This window comes from Dipteris shenzhenensis, chromosome 19, assembly GCF_047967505.1.
Source record: "Dipteris shenzhenensis isolate YYH24624 ecotype China chromosome 19, Dip_SZ_1.0, whole genome shotgun sequence".
In the NCBI taxonomy this organism is placed as follows: domain Eukaryota; kingdom Viridiplantae; phylum Streptophyta; class Polypodiopsida; order Gleicheniales; family Dipteridaceae; genus Dipteris; species Dipteris shenzhenensis.
Genome location: NC_141614.1, coordinates 38,630,463 through 38,653,187, shown reverse-complemented (window position 1 = coordinate 38,653,187; position 22,725 = coordinate 38,630,463). Strand labels below are relative to the sequence as shown.

The following is a 22,725-nucleotide window of genomic DNA, read 5'->3' as shown; positions in this document are numbered from 1 at the left end:
CACTTAGATGCATGCTTGGACTAGTGGCATTAGAGGATATGGAGCTTATGCAGATGGATGTCAAGACAATTTTCTTGCATGGGGATTTGCATGAGGAAATTTACATGGTGTAGCCGGAAGGCTTTGAAGAAAACGGCAAAGAGCATTTAGTTTGCAAGCTGAAGAAGAGTCTCTATGGTCTTAAGCAAGCGCCTAGAGAATGGTATCAGAAGTTTGATGCTTTCATTCGGTCCCAGGGTTTTAGAAGGAGTGAAATTGATCACTAAAAGGGCTAAGGATGATAGCTTGATAATAATGGCACTATATGTGGATGATATGCTATTGGCTAGCAAGAATACTTATGAGCTAGATCCATTAAAGGGAAAGTTGCATGAGGCCTTGAACCTGGCAAAGCAATTTTATCAATGCATCTACCTTTGTCCATACTTTAGCTCTCAAAGTTGCTACTTGAGGATGAGAAGCCTTATTGGTCGTGCATTCACACAATGCTGTTCAGTATTCCCAACCTAAACTATTTTGAGACAATGTATATTTGTCTTTGTTGAGATTGTGGTTCGATAGGAATCTCCTTGCCTTCCCTCCACCCATGGACACTTTTGCAGGAAGATTTTGTGTTGCCCCAGACATTTTCTTATCCTTCTTAAGTTTGACATGTCCTCCATGGAATCCCATCTCTGACAACTTCTCAGCTTTTGCAATGCACCGTGTGGATACTTCTTGCAGAATGAAATTCCAAGCATAAACAAGATGCAAATACAACAACTTATCAAATATGCGTAGTTCTGCATGTAAAGTACATATGTGTACTCTTTCAAGTGGGATGGGCAAGATGGGATCCCACTTTGAATCCTTCTTGTCGCAATTCGGAGCTTGCATTTGGCTACAAGATAGAATGCCATTCTCCCATTATAAGCTAGCCTTTTGCTTGCATTGCGAACACATGCAATAAAGGCATGTGTTCATTGCATTTGCCCCTGTATCACAACCATGCAAGCACTTGAGGGTTTTCAAATCACTAGCAAGATGCCATTCAACTTGAAAGGTTCCATGGCCATCGACTGTCAATGTTTGCCCTTCCTCTTTTCTTCGGATGGTCGATGGGATTCGTGTTCTATCTAGAACCCACTTCAATGTCTCATGGCACACTTTTGGAGTCTCAAATGTTGCAAGCCACCATATATCTTTCTCTGATTGCACTGAGAAATCTTGCTCTACTTCTTCATCCCCTTGAACAAAGGCTAAGGCTTTATTCATAATGCAGATGCTGACTCTCTCTAACTTGTGTTCTTTCACCAATTGAGCTTCATCCATTTTGATGAAAAATATGAGCTTTCCATTGCAATCTGTACAACAAAAGAGAAAAATCATTAGGATAAATATGTTATAGGAAATGCAGTAAGTAAAGTGCAATGCTATAATGGATTTCCTCTTACCATCTTCTCTCATGCCATAGAATTTGACCATTGCTTGTTGTAGTTTCTCAACATCTAAGTAGACATTGTTGAAAGCATTCATCTCAAAGGTTTGCAAGCCAGAGTTCTTTTTACTCTTCCAAGTCATTGTGCCCCTTACGCAATGGTATCCTCCAAGCATTTCTCTTGCACATTGGTTTGTTTCTCATTGTGCACGTCTCACAGACCAAGGTGTGGGTAGGGGCACTGTAGACTTCTTATACTTTACCAAAATAGTAGACTTGAAAATTTTGAAAATAGATGTGTAAGATTCATGACTTACACTAGTAGTAGATCACAAGCTGCAAGCATCTCCTTTGCATCCACAATATCCTTGAATTCCTTCATCACCTCCTCAGCAACTTGCACATGTAGGCACTTGTGTCTTGGGTCCCTTAGTATCCCAATGACATCGCTTGACTTCAATAAACTACCTAGAGCATATGAATAGTTAATATCATCCCCGTCCGTTCTTCCCATCACATCTTCCATGAAGTTCCCAAAGAAGAACACAATAAAAACTTAGTCACAAACAGTGTAGCACAAAAGAGTGTAATCTCATTGGAACATTTGATAACCAACCTTGTAGCCCGAACTCTCCTCTTTCTAGCACCACCAGTGGGTGCCAATGCATCCATGTTATGTAAGTACCTTCTTTTCCTCTCCTTCAATCCCAAAGGTGTTTCTTTCATCTTTTGCACTCGTTCTTCTACCTTCTCTCATTCCTTCTCTACGGCTCATCGTACTTGATTGTATATAGATCTTTCTAAGCCTTTTTTGGACTTAATTACAGAGTGACTCTTCTAATTTATGTCGCTCCAAGTCCAATGCATTTCACTCCAAGTCCAATGCTTTGGCTTTATCATAAAGATCCTGGCTCTCCCTTTGAAGATCCTGCATAGACTTATGCATTGCAACAATGGTGCTATTTCCTAAATGTGCTAGCATCTCTACTTGGGCTCTGCGCATCTCGCTTGCTTGCATAGCCATTGACTGAGCATTGTTCAACCGATAACCAAGCAACCCCGCATGTCCATTTCCAACAAACCTAACTAGCTCATGCATTGTATGGAAAGGAGGGCTCTTTTGGTTGGCAGGATCTAAAGGATACAAGGATCCTTCTACTCAAAGGTCAAGATGCTTCTTTCCTTGCGAACGAAGACTGTGGATTTTGGAAGCTGAGAGTGCTCTCAACGGAAGCAAGAACGGAAGAGGGAGAGAGAGAAATAGAGAGCCACACAAGTTTTGGTGGGTGCAGAACCACCCTAATCTTCTTTTTCATTCATTTATATATGTGTTTGAGTATTGTACATAACCGAGGTAAAGGCACAGTGACCTTTAACCCCCACAACCTCCCATTTAAAGGACAATGTGACTTTAAGGGGGAACAACCAGTGAGCATGCTATCCAATGCCCATCAATACACGACAATACTCAAACCGCTGACTAGGTAGACTCTTCGTCAGCATATCTGCAGGGTTATCATCTGTATGACAATCTCTATGCGCTTTTCCTCAAGTACCTCCCTGATGAAATGGTACCTGACCTCAATGTGTCTGGTCTTTGCATGAAAGACCGGATTCCGTGCTAGCTGAATAGCACTCATGGAATCACTATGCAATGTTGGTACACCTGTATGAATCCCCAAATCTCCCACTAGCTGATCAAGCCATATAGCCTCCTTGCAACCTTCTGTGGCTGCAACCTCTGTGGTAGACAAAGCAACGCACTTCTGTGCACGAGACATCCACGACACTGCACCACCTGCAAAGGTGAACACATAACCAGAAGTAGATCTCCTACTATCCACATGCCCTGCATAGTCTGAATCTATGTACCCAAGTACACGCATGTCTCCTTTACCAAAGTAGATGCACATCTCCTTGGTACCCTTCCTGTACCTCATGATGCACTTAAGTGCCTCCCAATGCCTCTTTCCTGGATTAGCCATATACCGGCTAACAACTCCCACTGCAAATGCAATGTTTGGTCTAGTAGCTATCATAGCATACATAAGACTCCCAACCGTTGATGCATAAGGAGCCTTGGCCATCATGGCCCTTTCCTCATCTGATTTGGGACTATCTGTATGACTTAGTTTCACATATGGAGGCAATGTACTCACTGCCTTCCCCCCCTCCATATTGAAACGCTGCAATACTTTTGTAACATACTCTTTTTGTGAAAGCCAAAGGAGTTTCCTACTCCGATCATGCGTGATGCGCATACCAAGAATATGACTTGCAAGTCCCAAATCCTTCATATCAAGATGTATTATGAAAGGTTCAGGATGGCTATGAAAGAGTTTATGCAATTAATGGTGAAAGCATGGGGGGAGTCGCACATTACACATTACATGGTAATCTTGGCACCATCGTAATATTTAGCACTTGCTTTATAAATAGTTTTTGTTGCTAATTTGATTCTCATCCTATTTGTAGCATATTCTCTATGCACACAGACCATGGTTTGTACAAAATTGGGGTCCTTTGTCAATTTGGAATACACAAGGCATGGAGAAGTCACACTATAGATACAAGGCAACCTACTTCATGAATTGAAGGCATGGAGGTGGTGTCACTCGCAGCAATGCATTGCATGAGATGTTCGACTGGTTTTTTAGATGTTTACTAGGAAGGACTTTGAAGTCTAAAAAGGAAAAGGCATTGGAACTTGCAAACGCAGTTCAAATTTTATCAAAGAATAGAAGGCATAGTGCTTGGAAAGCATCCATAGGGAGTCAAGGAGTCGCACGCATTGGTTGCAAGCTAGAGTGAGAGAAGGGAGCAGATGGGTCCAACCACCAACAGAAGCTATGGTGTAATTGTATACAAATATGCAATAAATATATTGCTTATTTTGACCACAATTTATGTACTGACTCTTTAATATCTTGCTTATTTTGACCACAATTTTTGTACTCACATGACATTGGGGAAAGTGGGGACATGGTGAAGGAAGGGGGAGACAAGGAGGGGTGTGGGGCGGGGCAAGGGGAGGGGTAGAGTGGTAGCAAGGGTGGGGGGAGGGGGGGATGGGGGGGGCGATGGGTGTGGGTGGGGCAAGTAGGGGAGGGCAAGGGGGGGGAGGGCAACGAGGGTGGGGGGGGTTGGAGGGGTTAGGGCGGGGGCAGGGGGCACGATGAAACCCTAAATGTAATTAAAAGGGATGTCAAAACATGATGGGCCCTTATAAAAATTTAAAAAAAAATCCTAACTCATTATTCAATGGCAAGAGTGAAGAACACTACTAGACCCACTGGACGCTGCCTCCACCCTTCCTCCTCTAGCTCCACCACCTCCATGGCATCCGCACACATGAACCTATCTTTGTCTAGTGGCGCTTCCCCCAACTCTCGTGAGCCCTCCCCCAACTCCCCCAAGTCCCATGAGCCCACTCCCTAGTCTCCTGAGCCTTCTTCTCCTCCCAAGTCCTGTGAGCCCACTCCGCAGCCCTAAGAGCATGAGCCTTCCCCTCAACCTCAGCCTCAGCATGACCCTCAGCCTTCCCCTTAGCCTCAGCCTCAGCCTCAGCCTCAGCCTTCCCCTCAACCTTCCCCTTAGCCTTCCCCGCTTCCTGAGGGTCAACAAACTACCAGGAAGAGCACCATCTTCCCTCTCTCAGAGATATAGCCCATGGCAGAGATGACCCCTATGCCCATGAGGAGGGTAAAGCAGACTCCAAGGAAGCCCCATCCCAAAGAAGGCCAAAGCTCCAGACGTCAGCGAGAGGAGGACTCAGAGGAGGACCAATGCAAATAGGAGCAGCGTAAGAAGTTCAAGGCAGACAGGAGGCTGTGGGAAGGTGTTTGGGTACCTGTAAGGCCCCCACCAAGAGTTAGGAAGCTGTACTGAGAAAAAGCAGGAGCACGAGCCCTAAGGGAGATTAGGCATATGCAGAAGACCACCGACAACTTGATCCCACGTGCTCACTTCCAACATGTGGTATGGCAGATCGCACAGGGATACAAGGATGACATGCACTTCAGCACAGGAGCTATGGGGGCACTCTAGGAGGCTATAGAGCAAGTGACCATGGCATCTGTTCGAGGACGCCAACTTGTGTGCCATCTATGCAAAGCACGTCATAGTCATGGACAAGGACATGGCTCTAGCAAAGCGGCTACAGAGTGACCCAAGTTTGAAGGCCTAGATTCTCTTGTAGCCCACTCTTAGGACTTAGACCACCCCCTGCCCTTGAAGGCACTATCTTGTATCTAAGGCCCAAGGGTTGATTTTTTTAAATAAAATATATCAACATTCTCTAGACTATCACATTGTTGTATATTTTCCATTTCAATGCTTGCAATAAATGATCATTTTAAGGTAAGTTTTGAATTCTGTCAAATCCTAAAGGAATTTCACCGTCACGCAGAAGGGAAAAGTGTCTGGCACATCGCCAGGACCCCCAAAAGCCCAAAACCGCTTTTTGGGTTCCTGGCAATGTGCCAGACACTTTTTCCTTCTGCACGATGGTGAAATTCCTTCAGGATATGACAGAAATGAACTCTTGATACCCAGAATTGGTGAAAATGATACTAAATTGGCTAGAAATTTATTAAATTAACACAATTAAAATGATGGAGAAAATATATCATTGACTTCAACAAAATACAATGGAATTCATGACAAGCAATGATAACTTAAAACAAATAAGGGCATGTAGTCATATATCCATTGAAATATCCATTTAAATATATGTTTATATATACAAAAGGCCTCATAGGCTATCTTTCTTCTTGGCTAGTTCGAGTACATCAAGAATAGGGGTCTTTGAATCCCCTAGTGGATTCCTAGATATAAATCTAGCTACAACAACACTAACATCCTCCTCTCCTACTGCCAAAGACATAGCCGTTGCCGTCAATGCCCTGCCATGAATGTTTGATCCAAAGGCATTGATAGTAGCCAGGCAGTGTACCAAAATGACTAATTTGTCGGCATTCTGAGTAATGTTGGAGTATCCGATAGTGCGTGATAATGCCTTGCACTTCAGTAGCTCCGAAGGACCTCAAGGAGAAAATTTGCCGTGAAAGACCACGATATGCTCTGCGACTTTGCCAAGGTAATGGGCCAAAGAATGATCTCGTTGAAATGTACTGCAAACATTACCCCATCAAGATGAAAATTCATCAAGCTTGAACGCATCCTGCAACAATTCAACAAACATTAGAAGACTGACAAAACAAATTATACTGAAAGAACATCAAAATAAAAAATATTTTTTGAACTTACCACTACAATGTCATTGGCTTCTATCCCTTCCTCATTTGCAATGTTGATGGATGAGGTGCTATGTGATGTTCCATTTGGGAGGTGGACACTTTCTCCTAACCTCTGTTGGAGGTGGAAGCTTTTGCATGTAAAGGATGAGATCTGAGAAGTCATCCTTGGCTCGCATATATGTGCCTAGGACATCTAAAGTCCTATCAAACACTAAAAATAGCTCTTCCTCACATCTGCAAATGCAGTTCATGAGTTTCTATGGCTCTCTAAATGTGAAAGTGAGAATGTGATGTAAAAAGGGATCTTACCCCTTAATATATATCAAAACCCTAAAAATTAAAATTAATCATAAAATCCCCAAATTTTTTGAAAAACATTCACCACCATGAACTGAAAGGAGAAAACATTAAAAGAAATAACATTTTAATTTAATTGTCCATCATCTTTTGAAGCAATAACTAGGATTTGACAAATAAAAAATTAAATGATGCACTAGTCAAACACATTGTTAGCAATCTTCAAAGTTGCAGGAGGAATGAAATTGGCACTATGCATGCACTTCTTCACATGGCAGCTGATCTTACCACCATTTAAGGTAAAGTAGAAGGACTCTGACATGTCGTCCTCCATGACCAATATGTGTTCTTGCACATCCCTTAGAGTCCATTGCGATGTGACATTCACATTCTTGACATCTCCCTCTTCAACATCAATAGAAAAACTTACCCCTGTATTGTCTTCATCATTAGAGTCTAGGGAAAGCCACCGGCCATTTGTTTTCTTCTAGCGCTTGTACTGAAAAGCTAAATACAATGTTGATTTGGCATGACAAATGGTATCTAATAACCACATTGTCTTTACATGTGTGACATTGAAACACATCACCCTTTTGGTCACCTGACCTGGTTCCCCAATTCATCCCAACTAAATCTTCAAGAGCATTTTCATCTACACGCTTGTAGGACCACATAGTTTTTGTTCTATGCATATGCATATTCTGAAATAAAGAAGCAAAAATGTGCAGAGGCATAAACCAAGAAAACCTTGCCCATTTGGATCCAAATGTAAAATTCATGGCCATGCCCACATCCTTTACAATCTTGTCCTTGTATGATTGCAATGTCCTCGAGTCCACATTGCTGCAATCCATGTCTTGAAGTTGTTGTGGTGCAATGGTTTGCAAACAACCATAGCTTGATGATGTCGTTGGAGTGATGTATGTTGCATTATACCAATACACATTCTTCATTCGCAAGGAGGCCAACTTCCCCTGGCATGCATTTGCTTACCTAAATCCTCACGAATTGCAGTGAACTTGCCTATGAATGATTCAACTGGTTCCCACTCCTCAAGGTCCACTCATTTAAGCTATAGGTGCAAGGGATCCACTCATCCAATGCATTTCTGGTGTTGTGGAAGACACGAGGTCATAGCATTGCGTGGTCTTGTAGCCTTTCTCCTCACCATGCTTAAGAGGTTGCAACAACAAGAATAGGACTCCTATAGAAGGCAATGCAGCTCCAACAGAGGCACAAAAGAGGGAGAAGGAGAGGGATAGAGTAGCAGCAACAGAGGCATAGGAGAGGGAGGAGAGGGACAGAGCAGTAGCAAAAGAGGCACAGGAGAGGGAGAACGAGAGGGATAGAGCAATAGCAATAGAGGCACAGGAGAGGGAGAAGAAGAGGGACAGAGCAGCTCCAACAGAGGCACAAGAGAGGGAGAGGGGAGAGAGAGAGAGAGAGGAGCTACAACAAGCAGGCTAGAGCAGGAGGGAGCAAAGAAAGAGGGGGAAGAGGGAAAATGCGTGGGATTTGGTTCAAATCTGAGTGATTTGGCAAGCTGGACCAGAACAGTGGGGGGCAGAGGTCCTAGAAAGAGGGAGGGGAGAAGAAAAATTCACCACAAGGGCCCTACCATCCCATTGAAGGCAGTTTTGGGCTCATGTGGGGGAGGTGCACTTGGTAGGAGGGTCAAACATGGGTTAAGAGGGGGGGATGGTTTGGGTGGTCCCTAGTGTAAGGGGAGCAACCAATAGGGTCTCTCTGCAGGCCTGCGCACCCTCCACCTCAACATACGATTGCCCCACACCTTCTAGTACTCTCATTGGTAACCTCAAATCACTCTCTAATCCCTTGAAATTAGGAAACACTAATTGGAGGCCCTTTTGAGACCCCAATTCTCCCCTAATGTGCAATCCTTTCCTTGTATGATTGCACTGTTCTTATGTCCACCATGCTGCAATCCATGTCTTCAAGTTGTGGTGTTGCAATGCATTGAAGATGGCCATGGCCTGATGCCATCCTTGGAGTAATGCACTTGGCATTATACCAATAGATATTTCTCTATTTCAAAGCAGAGGACTTCTCTCCAGCATGCATTTGCCTTCCTAAATCCTCATGAATGGCAGTAAACTTACCTAAGAAGCATTTGACTGGTTCCCATTCCTCAAAGTCTGAAGGAAATACATGTGCTATGCATAAGTGCTATTTCAAAATACAATTTCAAACTAACTCATTACACTGGTTCTATTTCAAAATACAATTTCAAACTGACTCATTACACTTCAAAATCTTACACAAAATGCAGATTTACAATGTGATGGTATTGTCGATTGATTGCTTGATGGAGGAAGGTGCATGTCCTTCACCATGTAGATGTGTTGCACCTTTGCAAGCCATCCTTTCTTCCCAAGCTTGAACTTCATGATGCGGCCCTTCCATTCATGCAAAAGATCACCTCTTTTGCTCTTGGGAAGCTTATGTGGACCCTTGGCAGATCCTCTCATGACTATCCAATCATTCAAGCTGTAGGTGCAAGGCACCCATTCACCCACTACATTTTTGCTCTTGTGGGACACAGAGTACATGTATGGTCTCCTCACCATGCTTGTACAGAGGTCACAATAGCAATAGTGGACTAGAAAGTGCAGCTTGGAGGGAGAGAGTAGCTCCGATAGAGGGAGAGAGAGGGAGAAGGTATAGAGGGTGCAACTGAAGGTTGAGAGAAGCTCCAAGAGATGCTATAGCTAGGAATGGAGGGAGAAAGAGCAGAGGGGGATGAGCAGCTACTCTAGGAGGTGTTGTAGCTAGGAATGGAGTGAGAAAGAGCAGAGGGGGATGAGCAGCCACTATTGGAGGTACTATAGCTAGGAATGGAGGGAGAAAGAGCAGAGGGGGATGAGCAGCTGCTGCTGAAGGAGTTTTTGTAGCTAGGAATTGAGAGAGAATGAGTAGCTACTATAGGAGGTGCCAGAGAGAGAGAAACATAGTGGACCAGAGCAAGAGGGGGTACTAGAGAAGATGCCAAATGAGTTCCCACATTTGAAAAATGGAGGGAGAATGGAGCTGGACCAGAGAAGAGGAGGGGGCAGGCCTGTAACAAGATGAGAGGGGGGGAAATTTGCCCAGAAGGGCCCACCACCTCTTGAATGACTTGTAGGTTTGTTTGGGGGAGGTGCATATGGGAGAAGGGTTAAGCATGGGTTGAGGGGGGGGGGGAATGGTTTGAGTGGTGGTCCCCAGTGTAAGAGGAGTAGCCAATAGGGGCTATTTGCAAGTCTGCCCACCCTCCACCTCAACATGGCATTGCCCCACAAAAAGGAGCACTCCCATTGGTATACCTCAAATACCTCACTAATCCCTTGAAATTAGGAAACACTAATTGGGGGCCCTTTGGAGACCCCAATTCTCCCCTAATGGCTTTGTATTGTTGTGATAAAAAGCAATATATTGTTATTTTCTAAATGTGATTCTCCTAACCAGCCTGCTGGTTGGAACATCATCCATCTGTAGGCTGGTTCAGCTCAATTGCCAATTATGTGATTCTCCTGAACCAGCATGCTTGAACAGACATTAGTTGTTGCCCAGCCCGATGGCATGGTTGAGCAGAAACTAACAGCAATACATTTCACAATATATTGTTATTTTACTAAACCAGCCTGGTGGTTGGAACATCATGCAACCGTGGCTACTTCAGCTCAATCACCAGTTATGTGAATGTCCTGAACCAGCGTGGTTGAACATACATTAGTTATTGACTAGCATAGTGGTTAAAATTATTATGTTTCTTAGTACTTAAATTTGTTAAATTTAATTTCTTGCTGTTCGGGTCATATACCATTGTTAAATTGTGGAATTCAGAAATGAAAAGCAATAAAATTGTTATCTTCTAATGGTGAAATTTAGAAATGGAAAGCAATATACTTATTATTGTCTAATATGTGAAGTCGAGACCATCAAGCTAAACCATCCTGGTGGTTGAAACTGTGACAGTGTCCTAAACCATCTTGGTGGTTGAAATTATGACTGTCCTAAGTGTGTCCTAAACGAGCCCGGTGGTTGACTATCCTAAATGTGTCCTAGACCAACCTAGTGATTGAAAATGTGACTGTCCTAAACCAGCGGTGTGGTTGAAAATTATTTTGCTTCATTATATACTTTAATTAGACTACGTTTTGTATTCTTTTAGTAGTAGCAAAAAGGGGGCTCATTGTTCTGTTGTTCCCACATGTTGGGTTAGTAGACGGAGTTGTATCTCAAGTTTGAGGATCAGAATCCAAACATTTCAATTGGGCAGAGGAGCTTTGAGCATTGTAAGCACTGGTATGTCAGGAAACTCAAAGATGGGAATGTTTGTTGTTGCAAACCCCACATAAACTTTGACTTGACTTGGCAAGCTATGAATGACCTGAAATCTGGTTGTGTTGAAGCATTGCTCCATGGGGATTGCCTCCCCAATGAATGCGTAGTCTATAGGTCACCTAGATCCTCATCATGTGTTGCAAGGGAGGGCAGGTTTTGTAGACTAAGGTCTCTGTGGGATCCAATTGTTTGTCAAAAGGGAGACCGTGAGTGGCACCACATGATTGAATGCATTTGTGGCACATGCAAGCATTGCAATTTGAAGCTGAAGAAGAAGACATTAATGTATGTCCAAATGAAATGAGGGAAGAGAACCATGTTACTCTAAAATGGAGGAGATTTGAAAATGTCAATGTTGAAGGATCTGATAAAAAGAGATGGCTAATGTCATGAAAGAGCACCCAGCCAAGGGAGCTTGTAGGTCATGTGGTTCAATCCATCCCAAAATAAAATTTCATGGCAAGCTGGCAGGATAAGCAATTCAGGACATGCCTTGCCAATTTTCCCTGTGACAATATTGTATTTGTCATGGATTTTACAAAAAATTATTATTTTCAAGAACAAGATGAGATACAAAGTGCTCACTGATACAACAAGCAAATAATAATTTTTGTGCATGTCATGTATAGTCATTTTTTGAATTCTTCCACGCCTGATGCCAATCTGCTTGTTGACTCAAAGGATTCCAAGTCAGTTCAATGCACTTACCATTTCTACATTTCATATGATAGGAACATGACACCCTATTTGTGCAGCATGCTTTTCTTCTTCATTGGGAATGGCTAAAAAAGGAGAATCCCCATGCAAAAAATATAAAACAACATTGGGTGTGGTTAGATGGTGCTGCCTCTCAATTTAAATCAACACGTGGATTCTACTTCATCTCAAGGTTCAAATCCCCAACCATGGTCTAGACATGATGCAGAATTTCTTTGGGTCTAGCCATGGCAAGGGTGAACATGATAGATGTGGTGCTATTATTAAGCAAGCTCTTTTTAAACACCAATTAGTATGCCCTCAAGAAAAACTCCATGATGCCCATGCTGCTGTAACATGCCTTACACCCAACCTCTCCACACACGAATTCAACATACAATAAACAAAGCCCTTAAGAATACTGTAGTATGCAAAATGTTCCATGAAGTGAAAGTGGATGAAGTGCAAAGGAGAAGCCGGCATGATTATGAGATAATTAGAGGAGTTCGTGGTTGCATAGCATATGGGGCTTTTCAAACAACCAACTGATTAAAACAAGAAAACTTTCTTGTTTCTGCAGTGCGTGTATCATAGGGGATCATGATGATTGTGAGAACATTGCAACTATGAAGACATGGGAGTGAGTTCAAGTTGTCCCTCTATGTTTAGATGGATTGACAAACAATGGAGAGACAAACGACTCACCACAATTTGGGGAGAGTTTCGATGACCTCACTGACTATTTGGAAGAGGCAGATAACTTTGCAGTTGTCATAGATTCTAGGGAGAACAAGGAAGATGACCCATACTTTTTGTTGCAGTGCACAAAACCTAAGTACAAGGTTGAGGAAACATTTAATGATAATTGGGGAACAACCTATGAGAAATGGGATGTAGTAGTTGGAGCTTTATGGTACAGAAAAACATCCAAGGGAGGCCGCAATTACGAACTGCTACATAAGAGTCCACAAACATGTGTCTACTCTCATCTAGTAATAGCCATTAAGTTCCAGATGCAAAACCTGTGCCACAATGAAATAAGGGCAGGAGTGTCTCGAAATTGGATTTAAACATGCATGAGCACATCTTGGGGTGTCTTGGAGTGGTGGACGAGGACAAATGAGAAAGTACTAAGAAAATGTATGTAATCTCATTGCAAGAAAACAATATGTCCACTTGTCCTACAAAATGGAATTTGTATTGAGACTATGCTTCTTTTTAGTATATCCCAAACAACCACTGTGCTGGTTTTATTGAATTATTTTTGTAAATCCCAAATGGTAAAACCCATGCTTGTTTTTAGTATATCCCAACAACCACCGTGTTGGTTTCCCATAGCAAATCCACACAACCTACAAATCCATTCATCTTGTTATAACAGAAGCAAACCACCCCATTGTTTGTTCATATCCTAGTGCAACCAATGCTGGCGATAACTTATCCTGCACTACTACCATGGTATCCCTACACTACTGTCGTGCTATCCTAAAATTTGTTGCATATTGCCAGTGCCCTTTACACTGGTTATAGTTAACCGTCAAATTTCAACCACCGAGCTACTTGAAAAATTTAAGTACGAACATGGAACCAGGTCAATACAAAATCAGGTATTACGAGCACCATGAGAATATCCACAAGTTCAAGAAATGTCTGCAAGATTTTTATTATTTCAAAACAGGACGACATTTTGTTTTTCAAGGAAATTCCAGACTCCCAACTATCTTATCAACCTCTCTATTGGAAGCATCTCCAAGCTCTAGACACCAGTCTACTGCACACTGGTAGACCTCTTCACTCACTCAGAATACACATTGCTTGCTTGACTCTGCCGACTTATATGCCCAAAGGAACTCATGATTTACTTTTGTGGTAATTAGTGCCTAATGGTGGTGGCTATCTCATCAGCCACATCTATTGTGGCTACGATTCCACTGTGCCACTGCTCAGCCCCACCACCACACTTTAGCATGCATGATTACTACGAGTGCAGTAAAAATTACCAATCTCTAGGATCACATGTTCAGCAGAGAACTAGAGTGCATGGTAATAAGTGATTAGACGATTCCACCAGGCTGGCAATTAATTACCAGCCACCAGAGTGGCACCACATGGCATCTTCTTCATGATTACCAACTCGTCTAGGGGATTCCACCGTGGTATCCTACAATTTATATGGAGGGACCCTTGGGCTCCACCAGCCACTGTGGTGGCTTGAACTTTATAATATATATAAGATCCATGGCATTTAGCATTTTACTACATTGCTCTCATCTACCCATGCTTTGCTACTTTGCTCTACATGCTCTGCTACTTTGCTCCACACCCCTCTAGCTCTTTTTTGCCTCTACTCTACTTTGCTCCATGCTTCCTCCTCCAACTCTTGTCACTACATCTGCTCCCTTGCTCATCTCCTCTGGCTCACCCACTCATCTTTAGCATGCCTACTACCACCTCCCCTCTAGGGAAACAATTAGGGGCGAATTTTAACAAAAGGGCTAATTTAGAGGCTTTCCCAAGTTTGTTAGGCTAATATTTAGAGCTTTAAATTTGATAAATTAGCCTTAAAATAAAGGGGGGCTAATTTTTAGAGCCTCAAATTTGATAGATTCACCCTACAAGTGGTAACAGGGATAATATTTATAAATCTATATGGGGAAAGATTCCCCCATTAGCCTACACTATCATAATATTGTTCCCTCCTTATTTTTTACCCTAATCCCCTCGATGCTCTATGATCCTAATAATATATGCCTTCTCCATATAAGGTGATTGCATTGCACTCACCTGAAGTAGAAATGCTAGCACTAGTGGAGACCCTTCCTTCCCACAGGTGATTCCCCACACATCTGAATGTCATCACATTAGATGACATGCTCACAGAGGCCCTCTTTATGGTTGTGCTGTATGAGTTTCCCCTAGATGTCGATGAAGGCCTCAACATTTTCATAGCAGAGTACTCTCGACTTACTGGGGGTACGTAATCTGAGTCCTGGCAATGTTTATGGTCTTCGGCCTCTCCATCATATCCTCCTTTGGCTCCCTAAAATTTTTTAATGCAACAAGCTAGACTGGCAGAAAACTGAGTTGTACAAATTCCCTCTTGCTCAAAGGAGACTCTCAGCAATGGCTAGATGTAATCTTTTGGGCTCTCAATGATCTTTTGGTTCATTGGATGTAATGTTTTAGTCTCTAAGGCATTTATGTAATCTCTTTTTGTTCAATTTGAGGATCTAAGTATGCACTATTGTTAACTTTTATATATGTATTTGAATGGTTATGGCCAGTACCTGTAACCTTTTGGATAAGATCCTATGTTCAATTTTTGATTGATATAAGTTGATAATTTTTATAAAACCTATTATTGGACGTAGATGTACATTGCAATCTCTTTTGCTCGATTTTCACTCGATAAATTGTACTTTTTCCTCATTTATATTTACTGCAACAAGGACTAAAATACCAGGAAAGGACTACAATTTCCTTGGTTTATGACCAAAATACTACTAAAATAAATGCAACGACCCCACCATTGTGGTTGCATGGAGATACATCTCTCATACATCTACAAAAATACAATTAAACTTTCAAAAATGTAATTGATGATATGGCCCTAGAGGGGTCCCCTCTAGGGGCAAGGGCCATATCGATGTGCATTATACAATATTCAGGATGCCACTAGAGAAATGGCATGTCGATATGGTCTTGCCCCTAAAGGGGACCCCTCAAGGGCCATATCATCAATTGCATTTTGCTTGGTTGCACAACAGAATACATGTTCGTTTATACACAAATATATAACTCCAAGAACCAGCGCGGTGGCTTTCATAGATCTCCTTCTCTTTGCCAACGTGCTGGTCATCATAGACCTCCTCCTGTAATACGTAAAAATACGTAATGGAGCTATAACTCCAAGAACCAGTACGGTGGTGTCTCCAAGACAACCTTGAATTTTGGGCAATGATAGGTCGTCAAGCCAGAGACTGCACTGATGTGATGCTCATAATGATAGATTGTGTCTCATTATTATGCCCAAAACTAGCGCGATGGTCTCTCCAAGCCAACCTATGATTTGCATGGGCTGCAGGCAAAGAAGCAATAAAAGGCTGCACGATGACAGGAGGTCAAGCCAGAGACTACGCTATGGCAGTGTTCAGAATGATAGATTGTGTTTAATCATTATGCCAAGAACCAACGTGGTGGTCTCTCCAAGCCAACCTTCAATTTTAATGATCTGCATGGGTGCGTGCCTAGTGATAGGTGGCAAATCTGCCAAAAGGCTGCACGATGATAAGTGATCAGGCGGCATAGGCCAGAGATTTGCACTACACAAAGTAGTGTAGAGATGCCATGTGTCAAGCTATGTGGTGTTCTGAAAAAATAGATTGCATCTCATTATTACACCAATGCGCCTTCATGACGTCAAGAAAATTTCTAGTGAGAACGTGGGTCTGTGCAAAATTCAAATATTCCCCCAGGAGTGCATCGCGTCGTGGCCCCAAAATTAGTTTTATGATTGGCAACACCCAAGCAAACGTTGACCCTATATATAATTCATGGAAGGGTTGGGGTTGGAAAAAAAGAGTGACTATAATTTGAAAGAAACAAATTAAAAAAGGTAGCCACGGTTTGTCGGAAGGCAGAGGAAAAAGGGAATGGATGGGAGGGGGAGGAGGCTAGAGGAAGAGAAGGAAAGGAAAGCTATGGGAGAGGAGGGGGCGAAGGGAAGCCTAGAAGGGAGGGGAAAGAGAAGGAAAGGAAAGCTAGGAGAGGGGAGGGGAGGGAGGGAAGGGAAGGGAGGGAAGGGGATTAAAGGAAAGCTAGGAGAGGGGAGGGGAGGGAGGGAAGGGAAGGGAGGGAAGGGGATTAAAGGTAAGGGAGGGGAGACATGCAAAGGCAGGGAAGGGAGGAGGTAAGGGGAGTAGGAAGTTTCAATTCTAGGGAAGGAAGATGGAGAGGAAAAGGAGTAGAAATTTTGACTTTTTAAGGGTTTTGTGGCTTATATATTGACTCTCACACCTCCCATAACCCAAAGGTGGCTCTCCTCTTTCCCCTCCACCTCCCTCTCCCCCTCCCCCCCCTTTCCGTTTCCCCTTCCTCTCACCTCTCCCCTCCCCTCTCCCTCTCTCTTCTCCCTCCCCACTCCTCTCCCCTTCTCCTTTGCTTCACCTTTCTCTTACCCTCTCTCCTCTTCTCCTCCAAAACCAATAATCACGTGGACTCAAAAGAAAAAGAATTTATTATTTTTACTCTTTTTTGATGCACAGTGGCATCGATGGCCATGTGAGGAGGCACTATTAGGGAAGGGGAGGGGTATTACAAAAGGGGAGTGAGAGGGTAAGAGGGGAGGGTGGAGTGTGCATCTTCGACAGCCACGCCCCCTCCCTCCCCCTCTCTCTATATCTCCCTCACTATCTCCCCTTTTCACTCTCTCCTCACCTCCTGTCTCATGCGACTTGTGGCCACATGAGAGGGGAGGGGAGGGGGGGGAGAAGATAGAGAGGGAGGGGCAAGGAGAAGGGAGAGAGAGGCGGGGTGTTCGGGCATGGTCATGGCCACGCCCACCCTCTCTCTACCTCTTCCCTCTTTCTTCCCCTCTCCCTTCCCCTCTCTCTCCCCCTACCCCTTCCTCTTTCTTCCCCTCTCCTCTCCCCATCCATTGCTTCCCTTCTCTCTTCCCTCCCATCCCCTCCTAACTTTCCACTCTCTTCCCTTGTCCCCTCCCCCTCCCCTCCTCCCCTTCTCCCTTCCCTCCCCTCCCCTCCCCTCCTCTAGTCCTTCCCCCTTCGTCCCCTTCCCCTAGCCTCCCCCCCCCAATTCGGTCCCCTTCCCTTCCCCCTCCCTTTCCTTCTCTTCCCTTCCCCCTTCCTTCTTCTCTCTCCTCTTGTTCCTTCCCCTTCATTCCCTTCCCTTCGGCTCCCTTTCCCCACCCCGTCCCTTCTCCCTTCCTTTCCCTCTCTCTCTCTCTCTCCCCCGCCCCCTCCCTTTTCACTCTTTCTCCCTCCCCTCCCCTCCATCAACAATCGCAACAGGAATCTCATGTCAACACAAACGAACTAAAAGGCCCACAACCATGTGTGCTCTAGGCCCACAAGTGCAGTGTGCCCATTCCGCCATATGTGTCAATGCCACCATAAACTTCTCATTTTTGAAAGATTTTTTAGCAAAGTCCAAATAAGGAAAAATAATCCAAAATTAATGAAATGGGTGTTGGGAGGAGGGGAGAGGAAGAGGTGCTTGAATTTAGGCCTTTGATCCCATCCTTGAAAATGCTCCAAGTTATGCACCATTAATCACAAAGCCTTGATCTCCACCCTCCATAGATCTACCAAAGGTCCAATAGTTTACAACTAGTGGCATCGTCTCCCTCTTTAATAACTCTCCTAGTTGTGAATGTTTGTGAACTTCCAGCCCACCAATGGTCCCCCCTTGAGCCACCCACTAATTTTTGCATACTAGGCTTTTTATCTATCTATAATTCACTCCATCCAAAGGCCAAGGTTGATTGATTTCAAAATAAATTTACCCATATCAGTTGAGTCAATGCTAGGTGACCCTTCACCCATGGGTTACCATGGTAGTTCACTTGGCCTTAACTTAATCCACTTCTTAAGATATTCCTTATGACGCCCTCTTGAGACCTAGTTTCTCCCTTAATGCCTTTTGATGTTCAAGCATGGTGCCTTGTGTACAAATGTTTTCTCAATCTTAAAGCTAGCGAGTCAGAGTGTATAATCACTAAGAGTGAAAGTCTTACCAACCATTCTGCATAGGTATGGCCACCTCCAATGTCTAAACTTGACTTAATGCACCCATCTTACCAATGACAGTCTTCAATATATTGCAAAACTTGTGGGAAAGCAACTTACATTCTATAAATCTCTCAAATGCCGAGACGTTTACAAATGCTAGTTAAATCGTCTATGCACATGAATGTGTGGCTTTATTAGAGCTAGATTTAAGCATTTATTTTCAAATCAAGGATTTGCGAGCTGTGGCAATTGGCCAAATAACACCTCGCAATATTTGAAGCTCATTTGTTATAGGAAAGTTATAGGCATTGCCTTGCTTGCTTTATAATTGTAGTGCCTCAAAGAGGTTCATCTAATTCTCTTGTACAAGGTTTCTTAGTTGAATATGCCTAAGTTAAATGCTAGTATGGGAGGGTGCACTACTTCTCAACTTGCTTCCAAGTAAATTGAATAGAATATATCATCCACTCTAATTTAAGTACTTAACCTCAAGGTCACTTTCACAAAAGTGCTATCTGATAAATGCAAATAGCTATGTGCCCAATGAATGACACACTCCTTGGTCTTACAATTTTTGGAGAGGAAGTGATCCACCTCTATTTCCATACAAATGTGTGGTTATGTGCTAAATTTAAAGTGCTATGTACAAAATGCCTTCCAATTATCCTAACACAACATCTACTTTGATGTTCAATATTCAATTGCAAACTCAGTTTCACAAAGGCCATGTGCTAAATGCAAAGTAGTGTGTGTCCAAGGAAGGGGACTCTTTTTAGTTTTCTAATTTTTGGAGAGGAAATATACCAACTCTTCACCCCTCCACACAAACATGTAGTTATTGTTACATGCAAAGTGCTATGTGTAAAATGTATAAAATGCTTTCTAAAACTAACAGAACATCTACTGATCTAAATTTCAATATTGATTTAAAGCTCACTTTTTCCTTAAAATTTGAATAGAAATACATCCTATGATCAAAGACACAGTGTTGTTGTGTCTTATTTCTCCATACAAGTCCTTGGCCGGACTAGTTTGAGAACACTGCAAGTTCAATTAGCTATACCTTGTGCTAAGCAATGTCTTTACAAATACTAACTTTACCAACAAGATGTAAAGGAAAAACAACCAAGTGTATAAGAGATGAAGATGGAAGATTGGATGGAGAACTATGAGTTCTGCTTGCATTATATACTAATGCAATTACCCAAGTCACACATGGAGCAATGTCTATTCAAATACTAGCTTTACCAACAAGATACAAAGGAAAAACAACCAATCATATAACAGACAAAAATGGAAGATTGGATTGAGAACTATGAGTTGTGTTTGCATTATATACTCATATAATTACACAAGTGGGTGCATGGAGGAGATGTTACAAGAACTTGAGCCATTTCATGGCTTATTGTGAATCACTATTCATACCTACACAGTCGAAACTAATGTCTAATCACTACTAAACTTGCTTATTTTGGGTTGGGCAGTTCTATATTAGTAGCTATCAAAGGTCTCAAGGCTATACTTTAGCGCAACCTATGTTTTTCAAATTTCTTTATGATTTTTGGCCTGCCTTCTGGGGTAGCCTTAGCAATGGTTCGATTTTGGCAAAGCTAAAAATCTTGATTTTTTTGGATTTCCTATTGGTTGCTAGCAACTTTGGCAGGCTAGTATTTATGACTTTCTGATATTGTGGTACAAAAGTCGTTGTTCATGGATGGGCATCTTCCACTTGCAATCAATGCATGGAGAGTCCAATGCAAATTTGTCTTGGCATTTTCTTCTGTCAATGAAGATTTTATGATTGTTTCTTTTTTTGTGACGTTCAAATATAGGTAGAACATTAGATGCCTGCCACTTGTACTTAATCGATTCTGACACGATCATTGAAACCAATGTTTATAGTAGATGATGAACAAATGTCGTGTTCCAATGATGATGAAGGGCAGACTTGGCAGAACTATAACAAGTTGCAATGATATTCTTTACCCATGCCCTTCGTTGTCTCTTCTTCTTGGTCTCTGAGCTTTGGGTATGGCTTCCCCTTCGTCGTCTTTTTCCTCGAGCTTTGAGCTTCCCTTCTGCCTCCTTATCCCTCCCTCCTCCCTCGATCTTTAAGCTTCGCCTCACCTTTCTCTGCTCGTCCCCCCCTCCTGCAATCTCCATTCGCCTCATTGCGCCTCCCTCTGCCTCGGGATGCTGTAGGCCCCCACCACTCTCTCGAGATGGCTTCACCATAGCCAGCTTCATTTCCACAGTCTCCTCCTTTCTCCTCCTCCTCCTCCACCCACTTCCATGGCACCTCCCCTGCTAGCTTCCTTTCCACAGTCTCTCCCTTCCTCCTCCTCCTCCTCCACCCACTTCCATGGCACATCCCTTGCTTCTTCCCCATCTTGCTTGCTCGATCGTGCAAGGGTCTCTGATCCTGTTGAGTACTCTCGCTTTGACTGACGGGGATTTCAATTAGAGTATTCCTTCATACTTCATTGAAACACTCCAGAGCAGGTTGAGGGCACTGCTCACCATTGTGGACAGATATTAGGAGTTGTTATGGAGAGTAAGTCCAATTTTAAAACTAACAACTATGCTCTCCTCCAGTTAAAAAAAGGCAAGTCCCTAGATAAGCTTCGGCGGGCATGTCACTACTTGCAAGCGCAATGTTTCTAGAGGCATTTGAAAGGGAGGACAAAGTCCATATAGTGGATGTGAGCTTGTAGACGCTTTGCATTCAATGGCCTACTCTTCTGGGGGGTTTTGCCAAAAGGCAGGAAGGGCCCCCACATCTAAGGCTAATAGTAGTGATCCTCAGGAATGAAGCAATGTTCTGTAAGATGGCTGAAGAAAGCGGAGCCAAGTCGCAAATGAGTTATAGCTTTTGTTCAGGAACCCCTGGTGAATCCACGCATTCGTTCTACTGCATGTGGATGTTTTTACTTCATCATTCCAGTATTTAGTGGAATTCTTGGAAACGAAGGTGCTGGCAGACACGATTTCTATAGAAAATGTCTCATCTATGGATGCTAGCTTACGTAAAAGTAAAATTATTAGGAAATAGGATTTTTGCACCGAAGTTTGTTTCGTAACTGGATTGTCGATATTTTGCTTGGGTTCAGAGGAGAAGTTTTGCAAAAAGTGTTCTCTCGTGTACTAAATCTTGCAATGTGTTTTAGAGGTTGCTGCCTTATTGGACAATGACTATGCCTATCATCTCTTTAATCAATGCTTTCTTAGTTCTTGCAGTTTGAGGGCAATAGTCAATGAGATGTATACTATAACTCGTCTTGAAACATCATGTTGAAACAGGGATGTTATAGAGCGGAAAGCTTTTGAAGGTGTTAGAGATCACAAGGAACTTTGAGACGTTCTCTGTATAGGAAAAAAAGAGGATTCTCTATATCATTTACTAGTTTGAAATGAACATAACTAGTAAGAGTGCAAACTAGAGAAAATGGAACACTTCCTAGTTACCTTATCTAGGGAATCAATCAAAAAATTCCCTATGTGCAAGTCAATGCAGGGAATCATTAGAGAATTTCACCATATAGGAAAATTTTCCTAGATAGTGAAATTCATTAGTAATTCCCTACATAGTCTAACTAGGAAATGTTCCATTTTCCCTAGTTTGCACACTTCCTAGTTATAGTCTATAAATGATATAGAGAATCCTCTTTTTCTTTGTAAGACAAACTAGGAAATGCCCCATTTTTCATAGTTTGCAAACTTCCTGGTTATGAACTAGTAAACAATATTGAGAATCTTCTATTTCCCTATATAGGGAGAATGCAAAATAAGTGATTTTGTCTCAGTTATATCATTTAAGAAATGAAGCACTCATGTTTCACATTTTTATATGTAGCAATTTGAGCTTTTAAAGTACCTAGAGCAATAAGAAATTGTTACTATAATTACCTTAACTCACATTATCTACACTAAGATTCAACAAAACCATCAAAAAGATTATGGAGTT

At 42.6% G+C, this 22,725-nt stretch overlaps 1 protein-coding gene across 1 annotated transcript in view; it reads left to right on the top strand.

Moving 5' to 3' along the window:
• The window catches only part of LOC147890447 (uncharacterized), a 34,822-nt gene extending 12,706 nt beyond the window's left edge, over positions 1-22,116 (top strand). The window contains exon 4 of the mRNA XM_087390291.1: positions 22,062-22,116. Coding sequence (XP_087246417.1) covers positions 22,062-22,116 — 55 coding nt within the window. The remainder of the gene's footprint in view (positions 1-22,061) is intronic.
• The last annotated feature ends 609 nt before the right edge of the window (positions 22,117-22,725 follow it).